Raw genomic sequence first — 15,758 nt, 5'->3', positions numbered from 1 at the left:
CAAGAGGTGTGCCCTGCTTGGATCTTGGTGCTGGGTGCTGTGGGGAGGTAGGGGCCAAGGGTTATTAATAGGCCTGGCTCAATAGGTCTGGATGGGGGTGAATGTGATACAGACACCCAGCACCGTGGCTGGGGAGTACCTGATACCGGAAGGGGAGGGGGCCAGGGGCTGGGGGAGCGCCACCTCCCAAAATAGCCAGAGCTGAAGACTATTTAAGTGGCTGTCCCACCACCAGTCTCATTTCCCAACAGGATCTCCCACCATCCCAGCTTTTTTGTACAGGCTCCAGCCTCTGCTCATCCAAGGTAAGTGGTGGCCCTTGAGGTTGGAGAATGGAGAAAGCTGAATCAGTCCAACTGGAAGGGATGGGCCACGTTGCCATTTCTCTAGAATCAAATCGGAGGTAGCTGAGTGCAGACCTCCTGGATTCTCTACCTGCCTCTTGGGTGTCCCAAGCAAATCCTTCCCCCAAGACTTGACCTCAGCTCTCCATCTGAGACCTAAGAGGCAGTGCCATACATCTGCTCACTCTAATGGCTCCATCAGGAGGCCAGAGGGCAGAAGGTGGGAGCCGAGCATATGGGTGGGGAGTTGATTGACTGAGATGATGACAACATGTTTCACTGAGGATGAGAGGTCCCCTAGAGGAAGGTCTAGCTCCTCAGCCACAGAGGAGGAGGAGGGGCGGGGCGGGAGGGGGGGGGGTTGGTACGAACTTTTACTACAGGAGCCAGTATGGGACTCAGATGTACTGAGTTTGGTATGACTGAGGCTGGGACAGGAGGCAGGATACCTAAGAGGTTGACAGCATACCAAGTCATTCCAATGAGACTCTAGGCTCAGTATAGCACAAGGGTCTCCAGCTGAGGAAACAGATGCTGTAACTAGGCCACAGTGTAAGCAGAGCCTGGATGTTGACATGGCAGTACAGAAGCCAGGCACATCAGAGCAGGCAGCCCAGCTGGGAACAGGGAGCAAAGCCTGAGGCCACTGAGTCAGCTCAGGCAGGAGCCAAAGGAGCTAAAGCAGCTGAAGGGTCCTGGGACAGCTGAGGGGTCTGGAGCAAGCCTCATGCCCAGAGCTATGAAGTCAGGGGCTGCAGCCTAAGTCAGGGGCAGAGCCAGCTGGCAGGCTTAGGCCCAAAGACGCTGACTCACCAGGAGGGGGCAGCTGGAGCCAGCCACTCCTAAGGTTTCCAGGAAGGGCGGCCTTCCAGGGCTCAGCCAGGAGAGACAGTGTTGACAGCAAGTGGCAGGCAACTTGAGCTACTGGGCAGCTGGGCAGCTGTCCCTTGATCCCCAATATCATCGCCATCCTAGATGCTGCCCACCTGCCTCAGGTCCCACCCAGGGGTCCATCCACCTCCAACATAACATATACAGACTTAAGCCCAGAGATAAAGGTTATAACTCAAGGTCATGTAAGGGTTCAGTGTAGCTCACTTGTATAACCCAGACCTTTGGACTCCCTATCCAGTGCTCATACACTTCAAAGGCTGCTAGTCACAGATTGGATCTTTAGGAGGCTAGAGGGAAGATGGTATTGAACTCTGGAAACATGAGATAGAAAGTGCCCTTGTTCCCAGAGGTGATACTTGATGCTCTGATCACAAAACCGGGATAATTTAGAAAGTGTGATCTGATGGTATTACCCCTTATCGCCAAAATAGGGCCAACTTGAAAGGTGGGTAGCTATTCCGTGGAGTCTCCCTCACTTTAGCCTCCTTACTGGGAGTTAGAGGGAACACGACCCAGGTGCCATGGCCCTGGAGCTCAGAAAGTGTGAGAAAGGGGGTCTTCTGACAGTTAAACTGGCGCCTTCCCTGCAGAAACCAAATCAAGTCTCAGAATGAGCCGCCCTGGTCAGGTGAGGGATGGAGCCGGGACAGAACTTCTGCACCGGAGTCCCGGCTACCTCCTCCCTGGGTCCAGTAGCTCGGGTTTCAAGACCTCAGCATTTAGATTTTTCGCAGCATAAATTTGCATCCAGGACAGTGGGCAGGAGGCTATTGGAGGCGTGGAGAGATAATGAGTACAAAGCCAAGGGGCCCCCCTCGGGTGGAGGCTGGTCAGCGTCATTTTTCCTCCTCGGACATTATCCGAGTTGCTCAGATCCAAGCCTCGCAGCCTCCCAGTATGCCCTTGACATCAGGAGAACCCTCCCTCTCCGCTGGTGGCCCCTGAGATCAGGAAATGGTCCCTTACGGCTGGGTTCAGGTAGAGCCCCCGCCCTCTCCATGCCGAGGACCCCCTAGGCTTGTGACCCGCTCGGCTTGGCGATTTGGCGGGACTGAACTGCTGAGCTGCGCGCGTAGCCGGGCGCCCCCTGGCGCGGAGCCAGGCCGGGCGGGCGTGCGCCTGGCGCGCGACACTGCAGCGCTGGTCATATGAGCAGAAAGGATGAGAAGAACACTTTTTAATCTTTTCGCACTTGCTCTGCCCGCTCAAACAGTTGCAGGATGTCGATGACAGACTTGCTCAGCGCTGAGGACATCAAGAAGGCGTTAGGAGCCTTTGCTGGTGAGCAGTGCACTCCCCTGCCTGGCCCTGTCCCCTTGCCCTTTTCCCACACCTGGGGCACCCCCGCATCCCGCTGTGAAGCCTCCTCAGTTTCTCCCGCCCACGCGTTGGTCCCCATCCTTGGGGTAGGTTCCCTGGTCCTTTGCCTTCCAAGACCTGAACGGAATTTGCTCCCTGCATGAGCCACACAAAGTTGAGGGTAGGGCGCGGAAGGGTGTTCTTTCTGAGAGGATTCACCTGGGTAGGGTCCAAGAAGGAAGACCAGGGTGGGAAGCAGGAAGGACCCAGACTGCCTCTCTGCGAAGTGTAGAAGGGATAGCAAGGGTCTTCGAGAGAGACCCCTTCCTCTGCCCCCATTCCCAACAAGACTTTTTCTGGAAGGTAGCCCATTGGTGGAGAGCCCCTGCCAGGACAGACCCGAGGGCACAGTGACCTTTCTGCAGCAGGCACCCAGCCCTGCCCAGCCTGGTCGAACCGGGTGCAGACCCACACAGCACTCCGTTAGTACCCCCAGCCTCCAGTTCCTGTAGGTAGTCTAGGAAAAGGATGCCCACTCATTTGTATGACCTCTTACCTCTGCCTGAAGGGACTCTAGCTTAGATGCTGTTTCTCTGTCACCCAGGTAGGGAAACTGAGGCTTGGATAGGATGAAAGATACACAAGGTCACCCAGTCCAGCACAAGAATGAGAACTGGGGTGCCTTCAGGTATTAGTGTCCCACCTTGATGTGTCAGAGGTGGACAAAACAACTTTCCTTCCCTCCAACTCTGGGCTTTGGGGAGACCACAAGACTCTTTAAGAGTCTTTGGACAGAGGGGGGGCACCCATCCACTTTTTTAAAAAGCCCCTTTTTCTCCAGGAACATGAAAGAAGCTTCAGAAAGCCCCTTTCCACTCCTGGAGCACTGATAATCCATTCACAGTGCCTTGAGCCATCTTGTCACCTTGAGGATGAAACTTACTTGAGTCTTTGGAAGCCCTTCATCCCATCCCCAGCCACTGGGTGGGTCTCAGAGGGAGTCTGTGCAGGACTTCTGGGTCCTCCCTTCCCCCTCCCATGATGTGACCTTGACAGGAATGTGTTGTCTCAGTGTTCACTTTCTGACAACAATATGTGGCCATGGAAGAAAGCTGATTTTCTGTCCATCCTAGCACCCATTGCATGCCCAGGTGCAGCCCACCCAGCCTCCATCCAAAAAGGCTTCCTAGAAATACAGTTCTCTGGAGGCCAATAGTCTCCGTGTGGCTTCTCCATGCGTACATGGGGGGAACCAAGAGGGTACGACCTTGGGCAAAGCATCCTTTCCTAGCTGGGCTCCATCTGCCCTCCTGTTCCCCATGGCTATGCAGGTGACCTTTAACAAATGCTAGAACACCCCTTTCCCTGATTTTCCCGGTACCCCTCCCCCATCCTTCTTTAACCTTCCCTTTCTCCCCCCAACAGCTGTGGACTCCTTCGACCACAAAAAGTTCTTTCAGATGGTGGGCCTGAAGAAAAAGAGCCCAGACGATGTGAAGAAGGTGTTCCAAATTCTGGACAAAGACAAAAGCGGCTTCATTGAGGAGGATGAGCTGGGGTAAACTGAGGTCTTGGCGGGGGGAGGGGAACCTGGTGCTAACTCCCCAAGTCACCAGCCTTCTCTCTCTCTCTGTAACTCTCAGGGCATGCAGGCTTTGCTTTGTCTCTGTAGGGCAATGTCCCAGGCATCAGGGAATGAGCCTTCCTGCTTCCGGGAGGGTCAAACCCTCAGCATAGAGTGCAGCTAACTAGGTTAAATTATAGCCACTTAATATGGCTAATGGAATGGGGTTACTTAATAATTTAATACCAATGAAGAGGCACTTATTCCGGCTGCCTCCCACCTCAGGCAAGGCAGGAGGCGTTCTCCTTAGAGTGTCATTGATTTCTGTGTGTCTGAAAGGCACCTTCACTGGTCTGGTCTGCAGACCCCACGCCTCTGGACCAGAATTGCAGCTAAGCAACTTCTGGGCAAGCCAGGAAGGCAGAGCCAGCTCTGGGCCTTCAGGGTCCTTGGAGCAATGCACAGAGGAGACAGCAAACCCTGCATCCCTGCATCCCTGCATCCCTGCATCCCTGCATCCCTGCATCGGCAGAGAACCCTCTGCCCTAGCCCGCCTCAGCTGCCTGGCCCATCTCTGATGACCCAGCTGTGCCTTCTGTTACTTTCCAGCTAAGAACTGCCTTGAATTTTTTGAGAAAAGGAGGAGGAAGGTGTTCAGGGGATGCATTTTAAGTAGGGACTTCCTCAACCTATCCTGTGTCTTCTCCAGACTTTACCCCAAGGGCACCTTCTTCTAGACCTTTCTCCCGCCTACCTATCTATGCCTGACAAATACCTGCATATGCATGTACAAGTGCGTGCTAAGTGCTCCCTGTCCTTCAGGTAGCACCAACTCTAGAAAACCTCCCAATTCCTTCCTCACCTGGATGAGAGGCATATGCTCTCCTCTGCCTCCTCCATTGGGGTACCCATCACTCTATTACACATGAGGTCTGTCTGTGAGGAGTTGCCCTCTTCCTCATGTATACAGAAAGCTTATTATGATCACTGGTGACCCCAGCTTTTATATATTTACTAAATAAACAAAGGCAAGTGTCCCCTAAACTGGACTCAACCCTGCACAGAAGAGGGAAGCCACTCACCCGACACTGACCCACCAAGGCACAGCCAGACCGTGCCACCTGGCCAACCCAGCTGCACACACATATGTTTACCACCGTCCACCACATGTACCAGCTTTCCCCCTGCCTTGCGTGGACTCCAGCCCACAGTCCAGCGAGGCCCTGCAGGTGACCTTGGCCTGACTCCCTCCCGAGTTCTCCCACGTTCTCCCTTTTCTCCCTCAGGTCCATTCTGAAGGGCTTCGCCCCAGATGCCAGAGACTTGTCTGCTAAAGAAACAAAGACGCTGCTGGCTGCTGGAGACAAGGATGGGGACGGCAAGATTGGGGTTGAAGGTGGGTAGCTGTGACTATGACTCTGGGAACACTGGGACTCAGGGGTGTGTGGCTGCTAAGGCTTTGGTCTGTTGAAAGGAAGCAGGGATGGGGAGGAGAGAAAGAGACAGCCCGTAGATCAGAGGGCTCTGCCACATTGCCAGGCAGAGAAAAGCCCAGCTATATGGTTTTTTTTTTTTTTCTCCAAAATTTGAACCCATGAGGAATGGCTTTTTCTTGCTTTCCTGTTGGGTAAGAGGATGTGGGAAGGAGAACTGGAGTTTTTCCCTGCTCCTGTTGCCTAGGTTCTGATCCAGGATCCTCCTACACTGGCTGTGTGACCTTGGGCAGTGTCTGTCCTTCTCTGAACCTGAGGCTCGTGTCTGTAACCAGAGGAGACAGGCCCACTGGTCCCTAAGGACCCTCAGGCTCTTGTAGGATCAGATTTCCAAGGATGGAAATTCCTTATCTCCTGCCTTCCTCGGGTCTCACCCTGGTGTCCTGTAACCTCAGATAGGCTTTTGGCTTCGTTCAAATGCACCATCGTTGTAGGAGAGGCAGGAAAGAACAGCCAACCAGGACCCAGCTGGGAGTTAGGACGGCAGGCACTAAAGGCTTCTGCAGCTTTGCCCAGCACAGGTCTGCTGGCCCACTACCCCACATCCTTATTAGGCCAACCTGCCTGGCATCTGTGGGACACATCCCAGAACTGTCAGCTTTCTCAGTGCTGTGACACTTTGCAGATGGCAAGGATGGTCATAGTCTTAGCCTGGTTCGGAGAGCTACGATATAGGGTGGAACAGGACTTTCGAATCTAGTTTGAATGTCTAAGCAGCATGCTCTGCCACGTGCTTGTGCGGTAGCCCTTTCTGCCGACATAAAAAGAAAACTGTATTTAGGTGCCTCTGGAGTTCAGACTCTAGCCTTTCTAGGGGAATCACCTTGGCATGTTCATCTCTGGAGAAATGATGGTTCTTCTATAGGGAACCCGTGAGGATACAGCATGCTAATATGTAAAGTGCTTAGGACAGGACCGGGCACAGAGCATGGAGCACATGTCTTCTGTGTGCCTGCTAACTAAGGAAAAGGAGAAGGGGGTGGGTTGCCTTTGCACTTCAAGCCCCAAGTGTCTACTCAAGAACTGAAGCAAGTACTTACTTAGTAAGCACCCATTGCCAGAGGGGAACGTCCAGTCTCCCACACTCCACCTCCCTTCTGCTCCTCACATCTGTGACCTTGGGCATGCCCCCTGCCTCTGTCTGAGTTTTGTTGCCTGGCACATGGCTTGTACAAGTTTATCATGGGACCTATAAGTGGTATGGACACAAATTGTTTTAAGTACAAGATTCTGAAAGTATATGGGAACTTAGTGAGGGATTTAAAATGGCAGCAAGGATGAAGAATCTCTACCAAGTTCAGGGGTAGGGGATGCCCTGGCCATACATACCTAGCTGTTCTTCTTTTGGGTGGCAGGAAGGAGGGGCCTTTTGAGAGTCCTGAGCAGAGAGTGCAGGAGAGATGATTGACAGCTCTTGGTGACCCGACAACAGCTGCTTTCACACCCCCTTTCTCATCAGCTCCACCCCAAGCCCTGACTTCCATTACAGCTCAACTTGCCGCCCCTCCCCCAATTTTTTCAGATGGAGCTCAGAGCCGGAGGCAGGGTCTTCAAGCTGGCTGCTCCCAGCCACCCTAATGAGGGGAAAGAAAAAAACAGAAAACCCAAAACCAAGGGCAGTCCTTGACCTGGTTCTCTCCTGCTCCTACTCTCTCCCATATTGGGTCTTAAAGGGCCAACTGAACTCTTTCAAAAGGCCCATAGGCAGTTACCAAGGAGCAATGCAATGCCCAGCATCAGGTGAAATAAAAAGAATTATGGGCAGGGGCTGGATAGATAGCTCAGTGGCTAAGAGCACTGGCTGCTCTTCTAGAGGACCCAAGCACCCTGTAGCAACTCAGAACTGTCTGTAACTTCAGTTCTAGGGGATCCACCACCCCAGGCATTCATCCGATCACATATCCGTGCATACAGGCAAAATACACATACATATAATTAAAAAAAAAAAGATAATTAGGGCAGAGGCATAGATAGTATCATATCCTGATGAATAGCCCTTGAGCAGCAATCCTGTAATCTGGAGCTGCAGCTTCACGGATAAAACACCCATGAAAACATGAGAGTATTAAAGGCAGCACCCGACACTTAGTAGTTACCCAATGAATGGCAACTATGTATTGCTCATGTTGGCAACATGCACACACACACACACACACACACACACACACACACACACACACACCGAGTCATTTGATCTGAGTTTGCTTAATCACAAAGCTCAGGACCAGAGAGGTTTATCAGCTTCCAGACATGTTTGGATTTTGAAGTATTCACATAGCGTAGTCATGGCCTTAAAAGGGTTTCAGATTTCCAGAGTCGGGGTTAGGGACATTGATCTGTGCCAGACAGAGTGGAGGTTCAGGCGGCTGAGACATAGAGCCAAAGGCTGGAGTGCTGCAGGTCGGGACTCAGCAGGCAGGGGCAGGGCCAGGCATGGTGTTATCATCAGTGAGGCCACTGAGGCAGGAATGGTCAGGGGAAGTTTAGAAACAGGCCGGGGACTAGGTTGCCAGGAGTGATCAAGAGCTACTCCCTAGGTGGATAGCGTGTCCCGGGATGAAGCTGGGTCCTGCCATTATCTCATTTTCTCCTGGGATGACAAAGGACATACATTCAGAAAAGGTAGCTCAGGGAGGCCAAGGTCGCAGTCTCTTCAAGATCCAGGCTTCAATTCCATTCTATCTGATAGCACAGTGGAGGCCTGGACCAAGCTGTGCAGCTTGCATAGCACTTCAGGATCCTGGAGGAGCAGGAATGTAGGGACAAAAGATGGGACTAAGGTGACATTGTGGCACGAGGGCCCTACCCTGTGCTTCCCTAGTGAAGACGCAGGTACCCCAACATGTCTATGGCCCAACTTGAGAAGAATGGATGATTCTAAACAAGAGTGGCATGGAGGTAGAACGCTTCTATGGGGCCCAGAATGTTGTGTGGCCAGATAACTTTGGGCCTCATCTTCCAGCCTGAGGTTGCCTCAATTTCTGTGGGACCCATGCAAGTTATGGTCCCCCGTGTCTGATCTTTAAGACCAACGCTAGGTCACCGTCCTGTCCCTGAAGGACCATGAATCAGGCCTTAGGCTCAGCTAGGACCCTGAGCCATGGTAACAGTCACTCTTAACTTCATGTAGCCATTCCTGTGTGCCAGGCAGTGCCCTCAGCACTGTCCTCTGCCATCTTCTTAGCTATCTGTGAGGTGCATATTATTAGGGTTCCCACTTTAAAGGCAAGGACAGTAAGGCTCAGAGGCAAGGGTTTGTCTAACTCTTATGTGCCTAGGAAGAGAGAGATGGTCAGGATGAGTGTTGAGGTCTGTTTGCTTGCAGCAATGCACTAAGATGTTTGCCTCATGCCTTGAATGCAGTTGGAGTTTAGTTTAAAAAAAACAAAACAAACAAACAAAAAAAAAACAAACAAACTAGCATTTGATGGTTTTAGATGCTGACCTCACGGCTTGCTTCTCTCCACCATACTTGGATGCCCCTAAAGCAAGGTTTTTTTTTTTTTCTTTCTTTCTTTCTTTCTTCTGTTCTCACACCAGCGCAGTGCACAGTGAGAGAAAAGAGAGATTTGGTTAGCGAACAAATGAGAAAAGGAACAAATGAATGAATGAGGGGATAAACTAGTGAATGAATGAATGAGCCAACCGATCAATCAACGGTGGAATGAGGAAACAGATGAGTATGTGTTCTGTAAGGCTGTAGGAAGAAGCAGATCTAACTCCAGAATGTAACGAGGGCTCTGCATACACACAGGCTGGGGCCTGTAGCCATAGGTGCTCTGGGAAGGCAGATGTGGCCACTGTCCCTGGCTCTGCCTGCCTCCCTGAGGAGAATGATATTTATGTGGTTCTTTAAATGTCTGATTGCAGGGAGGGAGAGGGAAGACAGTTCTAGCAATGTTCCTTCAGACTCTGATATCTGAGGCAGCTACTTCCAGGAAGTTTAAAGACATTTATAGATGTGATCGATTGCAGACGGCCACCCTAAAAGGCTGGGACCTGGCAGGCAGGAGGGGGAGTGGAAAAGGAGAGAGAGGCCACAAAGAATGGGGAAGGGCCCAACAGCCCAGAAGTGGCCCTGAAGGCCAAACAGAGATACATCTGCGGCAGGGTCTCCTCCACTTCCCAGCCATGGGTCTTAGGCTGGAGCTGGTCCCTCTGGCTTGCAACCAGAAGTGTGTGCTTCATGAGTGCGGACCAAGTACCTGCGATTCTAACAAGTTACATAGTGACACTGATGGTCCAGGGAACCCGACAGAACTAGGCCTTTTCAGTAATTCCAGAAAACAGGGGCTGATGCTACCCCTTTACAAGTGAAGCCCTGAAACATGAGAGGTTATGTGGTACCAGGGGTCTCTCAGGAGGGCTAAGCCTGGAGATTCTGCCAGGACCCTGTGCTACCTGCCCTGCTACAGCGTGTGCTCCCAGCCTGGCTTCCCACACTCAATGCACAAGGGACACACAACAGACAGGGTCTGAGGTCAGCAGTCAACCCTCTTCTCGTGTGCCAGGGTACCAAAAGGCATGCCTCCCCAATCCAGTTCAGACAGACCTCGCAAAGCTTTGCAGCTTCGTTTTCTGCCCAGACAAGGACCCCAGGCCTCAGGAAACACAGAGGCTTGCTTCTTTTGCCCACTGAGTCTTAGATTGAGCTGCACACCACACGCCTGTTTGTGTGTGAGCTTCCCCTTTGTGACCCAGCCCCGATAATGACTCTGTTTGACTGTGCTTTGTGCCGTTTGCAACTCTAGCACCTCTGATCTGTGTTTTCATCCTTTGGTTGAAAACATAGCTGTAATCATCGTAGGAGCCAAGCCTTTCTGCTTCCTTCTGGCAAAATCCTTAGGAGTCTACTGGCGAATGGGAGGGCGGGGAGCGGGGGAGGGGGAGTGATGGTCAGGTGTCATGGGTGGCAAGAACCAGAACCTTCCTGTGGCTAGACACCACACTGGAACAGCCTGGTTCTCCCACCTTCTGAGCATCCGTTCCCTCATCCGTGAAGTTCATGTAAAATGTGCACATCTCCACCTTCTTGCTTTGGCTTCCTAAGCTACCTCGCTTTTCCCTTTAAAGGGAATCAAGTCCTAATCCACAGAGAAATGAAACTGAGTGCGAGATAGAGGAAGAGGGGGCAGCCAGGACAGGAGACCCCTGCCTCGCTGTGATTCCCACCTGTCTACTCCTGTGGGATTTGGTATGGGTGCCCATGAGGGCCAGCCCACAGTCCTTAGGTGGACGGTGTCTGGTCGCCTAGGAGACAAGGGTCACAGTCCTCACTGAGAGCTGTGGAAACTGAGGCCCAGTGAATACTGAGGGCCAGGGCATGCCCTTGGAGAGGTGCAGCCTGGCTTCTTTTCCACATGCTTCCTCCCCGAAGTCAGGCTGAGCTTTTTTGGAGTTATAAATGTTTCCATGCTTAGCAATCTGCTCCTCTATTCCCGGGTGGAGTTCCGCTAGCTCCGGCCTTATGCTGCGCTAGATAAGATAGAGCAGGGAGAGGACACAGCACTACTTATGTAACCGGCCTCTTAAAAAAAAAAATGGAGCAGCGGTCAGAGCGGAACAAGACGTCCTCTTTCCGCTCATCCCTCCCCTTCCACTGCTGAGGCTGCAACTGGAGTCAGACGGCAAGGCTGTTCCAATCAGTCTCTGAGCAGACACACAGTCAGGCCCCAGCCAGGTCTCAGTTAGCATCCTCACAGCTGAGACCCAGCCTCAGTTTCCCCGTAAATAACACGAGGTTCAGAGCCAGTGAGGATGAAATAGGATAGCTGGTGGTGCCTAGCAAAGGGCAAGTCCCCAGGATTGTTGATGCCACCTCCTTGTGGCTGCCTGGCTTGACCCTGAGTGACCCTGCCTCCTCGTCCTGCACCCGAGAGAAAGTGATCCTGTTTGCGGCACCCATCTATAAGAAACCGAGCCCTGGAGCTATTTCGAGGCGAGGTGAGGTGATAAACCAGGAGCCAGCTCTTGCTATGGTCATCAGAACGGAGGCAAGGCAAGCCTTCCAGACGCTGACTCCGTGACTCTCAGTTTCACTTGGGGCTATCAGCCTTCCCAAGGCTCGCCTGTCAAGAGCTTCTAAATTTGTCCGATCCTCACAGCACCCAGGATGGGGGGCAGCCCTAATTAGGCTAATTTCAGTTTCCTGAAGGAAAGAACAGAATGGCTGGTCCTCTGCCTGCTGCCTCCCTCCTGACAGGTTCCCTTGCATCTCCCTCTCTTTCTGATTGGACAAGGAAGACATCAGAGGAGCTGGGGGTGGCCTTCCAACCACAGAGTAGTGCTATTCGAGTATGTCTTGTGAGAGAAAGAACGTTCCAGATTTTTCTAAAGGAACGCAACCTTGTTAGTCACTGATTTAGTTATACTCAATTCTGTGTGCCAAGTGCCTTTCATCTGCATCTTTTACAGTCTTTCTCATGACCTTAGGGGTGTCCCCATTTCACTCATGACCTTAGGGGTATCCCCATTTCACAGAAGAGGAGATTAAGGCGGGATGCTAACTTGGATTGTGTCTGGAGCTTGCACCGGGTCGGCTGATGGCTGTTTAGGTTTCCTGGTGCTCTGCTTTCGTTGTGCTTGACCTTGATTTGGGAGATTGCTATAGAAGGTTGTTACTGCTCAGCTCCCCTGCCAGCTGTGCTACGGAGACCCAAGGGAGGTGGTGCCACCATTTGTAAGCCACCGCCTCCTATGCGCCAAGCATCTTCATGGACTCTCTCTGTTGCTCTTTAGGAAAGCTTTGTGAGCTGGCATTATTGCCACTTCTCAAAGCCATGGTGGCCCATGGCTGCCTAGCCAGTAATAATGACCCAAGACACAGGCCAGGGTGCCTACACAGGCATGGGCAGATGCCTCAGTAGAGACTGATAATGACCTACCCTAGCAATGGAAGTGACACTGACAGATGAAGATGACAGACAGTGGCTTGATAACCGCAGCTTCCGGGAGCTGAGAGTTTTCTCTGCACCAGGCCTGTGAGGGAGAGCAGAAGTGCCGACCAGCCTCCTGAAGCAGCTTGTCTCATGGGCTCCACTTTGAAGACGAGGAAACTGAGGCAGGAGCATGTAGCCAAACTCACAAGGAAAGGAGCTGCTGGTGCCCCTCCTTCTGCTTGCCCCAAATGCAAAGTTAGAATATGAAGGGCATTTTCCAGCTGGGATAGGAAAGGTAGGACATCTGGTCCAGGGAACCAAAGACAACCGCAGGAGCACAGATTCCAGCCCCACTCGCCAACACCCAGTTGTCATCAGACTCGACTGACAAATCTGTTGACCTAGACGGTTTAACCTCTGTGTGTTTGTCATTTGCTTTTCTTTGGGGTGAGAGGGTGTGTTTTAGAGGAGACCTTTGCCAGGAAAGCTGTTAGTTAATTGGCAGTTCCTAAGAATACTGCCTAGAGGCCAACTCGAGAGTTCTAAGTAGGTAACAGTGGCCTTGCTTTTAGTTTGTCTATAGTGCCCTGGTCAGGGTTCTAGGAGGGATAAAATTAGAATCCTGTGTTCCCTGGAAATGCCAGGCTCAGTGGCCTTGAGGATGCCCTCGCTGATTCACAGAAGACCCCGGGGTTTGATGTACTGGGCTTTTGGAAACCTCACAGGTCCAAAACATGCTATCAGGCTCCCAAAAGCCTGACTCCTCACTCTAGTGAGCCTTCATCAATACCCCTGGTCTTCTGACACAGGCCGTACCCCATCCTGTCTAGACTTCACCCCGCCCTAGCTCGTGGCCAGGAGGTAAGAGGAGTCTTGCTGGGGAGCAGTCAGGAGTACAGAATCCTTAGTGTGGCTGACTGTACAGGCCTGCTCCCTCTGGGAAATTTTGTTTCCTCACAGGATCTGGGCCACTGGCCTGGTGGGTAGTGCTCACACAGTAACTTTATGAGGCCAGAGGACGAATTATACCCCCCATTGCTTACTTTCTATCTGATCCTGGCTGCTTCAGCTCCTACTTTTCCATCTGTAAAATGGGAATCACCCGTGTACCTCCCAGGGCTTGCTAAATCTTAAAGGGGTCTCATGAGTAATAACACCCTTCACCACCACTCCAAACCCATCCATTCATTCAGCATCCAAGTATTCTCACCTGAAGGGTGTTAGGCCACTGGGAAAGGGACGAACTGGAGAGACACTGGGGAAGACCAACAAAAATACGCAACAAGATAAATAAGTTCATTTCATAGTGTGCTAAGGCCATGAAGTCAATAAAAATGAGCTAATGTTGATGGAGCCAGCGGTGGTGATATCTGAGCCGAGACATGTGTCACTCTATACCTAGGTTAAGAGAAGTCACAAATCTCCCCAGTAAAGTAGGGATCTGAGAGTGACTGTGGCCAGAATCCCATCTGCTGCTGTGACCACCTCAGAGCTAAACTCTAGGTCCTCAATTTCCCCATCAGTAAAGTGCAGGCCAGAATGGCTCTGTCCTTGGTGGTTCTAAGAATTCCATGAGGTGATAGTCCCTAGATTCTTCCTAAGTAGACATTTGATTAATGATTCACTGATTCTCAACGTGGACAACACAGACAGTGTTAATGAGAGTTCTAACAATAGGATAAAGACGGAGTGCAAGAACACTCCCCCCTCCCCTCTTCCTGTAAGCTCTGTGGGCTCTTGGCTGAGAAGACAGGCACACTGACAACTGACATCTGGGGGAAATTCTTCTGAGCATTTGATGTTTATTCATTTGAGTTCTCATCAATGCTTCTCCCTACTCAGTCCAAGAGCCTTTGGAGGTTTCGAGTGGGACTCAATGTCCCCACCTTGAGTCCCAGAGCAGACTACCACATCCAGGGACATTGTCTTAAAGATGGGAGAGTGTGATATCTATTTCCCAGGCCAAATCTCAGAAAGGTGAGAAGCCTAGGCTTCATCCCCTTATGGAGCTGGGACCAGGTCAGCTGCAAGTTATGTCAATATTGCTCTGGTCAATTTGAATTTTTAAAGTGCTTTTTAATATTTGCAGAATGTGACAGTAGCAGGGAGAGTCCCTTTTGCCTTTCTCCCCAGCCTTCCTGGGGTTAACATTTATGTAACCTCGGTACAGGGGTGACAAGTGAGGAGTGACATACACAGATGTAATGTACGCAGCCTAGGCAGACAGCTGAATGAATTCAGGGGGCTCCCAGGATCCTTTGGCGGTCTTTTAAAGCTGTTTCATGACGGTTTTCACCCATCGCTCATTCTACCCAGGAAATTGTCCCTGCCACCCTCCATGGATGCAGAAGTAATGGAAATATACTAGGAACTCTTCCAAGAAGGGCCTAAACCTCTCACATTGCTCTTATGTCACAACGGTGCATTTTGGCAAGCCAGAATCTTGGCGGTGGGGGGGGGGGGGGGGGGGGGGGGGGGGAGGGTACTCAGAGGCAGCAAATGGCAAAATCCATGTCTGCTCTGACCTCTTGGGTCAAACAGCAGAGATGGTCAAGGAAATGTCCAGGCTCAGAGCCTCCGTTTCCACATCTGCAGCTAGAGACAACGAAGATGTTGCACACGGTATGTTAAGATAGCCGGTGCAGAGTAGACACGTGGACGAGCACAGGTGACAACACTGTCGCTTTTCTTTTGCAGAATTCTCCTCTCTGGTGGCTGAAAGCTAAGTGGCGCTGACTGCCTGGGTCTCCTCCCACCTCTCCGCCACCCCCAACGCCCCATCTCAGCCCTTCTTGTGGCCCTCCTGAGTTTCTGTTCAGTTTGTTTATGTTATTTTTTACTCCCCCATCCTCTATGGCCCTTGAATGACACCATTCTTCTGGGAAATGCCGGAGAAACAATAAAGGCTGTACCAATTGGACACCACCTGCAGGGAGGACCCAGGCCTGGTAGGGTGTTGGTTTGGCAAGTTCTTTTATTTTATTTTATTTTTTTTATTTTTTAAGGGCGATGGAGGTGTGGTAGGAAAGGTGTGATAGATGAAAGAGCAAGGCCCTGATATCCTCCCTGCTTGATACTGAGTGTTCACATGGGACATGTCATCGTTCAATCTGTGCACCTAGCCCACATGGGACGTGATGGAACGTCCACCCTAAAGATATAGAAACTGCATTTTAAAGAGGGGAAGTGAAGTGTTTGAGCCCATACACAATTACTTCCTGTACTCGAATAGCCACCTTCAGGAATAGCTAGTTCAAGGGGCCCAAATGACCCTCAGTTAATTGCT

General features: G+C 51.5%; 1 protein-coding gene across 1 annotated transcript; it reads left to right on the top strand.

Annotated features, from left to right (window-relative positions):
- Positions 1 to 206: 206 nt before the first annotated feature.
- Positions 207 to 15,397, top strand: Pvalb (parvalbumin). The gene is made up of 5 exons (XM_051159909.1): positions 207 to 305; positions 2,452 to 2,519; positions 3,963 to 4,095; positions 5,388 to 5,497; positions 15,170 to 15,397. Exons 2-5 carry the CDS (start codon positions 2,459 to 2,461, stop codon positions 15,196 to 15,198), a joined length of 333 nt encoding a protein of 110 aa, XP_051015866.1. The 5' UTR covers positions 207 to 305; positions 2,452 to 2,458; the 3' UTR covers positions 15,199 to 15,397.
- The last annotated feature ends 361 nt before the right edge of the window (positions 15,398 to 15,758 follow it).

This window comes from Acomys russatus, chromosome 17 (assembly GCF_903995435.1).
Source record: "Acomys russatus chromosome 17, mAcoRus1.1, whole genome shotgun sequence".
NCBI classification, from domain to species: Eukaryota; Metazoa; Chordata; class Mammalia; order Rodentia; family Muridae; genus Acomys; species Acomys russatus.
The sequence above is the reverse complement of the archived record's forward strand: the minus strand, read 5'-3'. Positions and strand labels throughout refer to the sequence as shown.

What these genes read in the sequence shown, in the direction of transcription:
- Pvalb (XM_051159909.1), top strand. Translation starts at nt 2,459, where the DNA reads ATGTCGATGACAGACTTGCTCAGCGCTGAGGACATCAAGAAGGCGTTA. An exon ending in GGCGTTAGGAGCCTTTGCTG is followed by an intron (nt 2,520 to 3,962) that starts GTGAGCAGTGCA and finishes TCCCCCCAACAG; the next exon opens with CTGTGGACTCCTTCGACCAC. An exon ending in CGGCAAGATTGGGGTTGAAG is followed by an intron (nt 5,498 to 15,169) that starts GTGGGTAGCTGT and finishes TTTCTTTTGCAG; the next exon opens with AATTCTCCTCTCTGGTGGCT.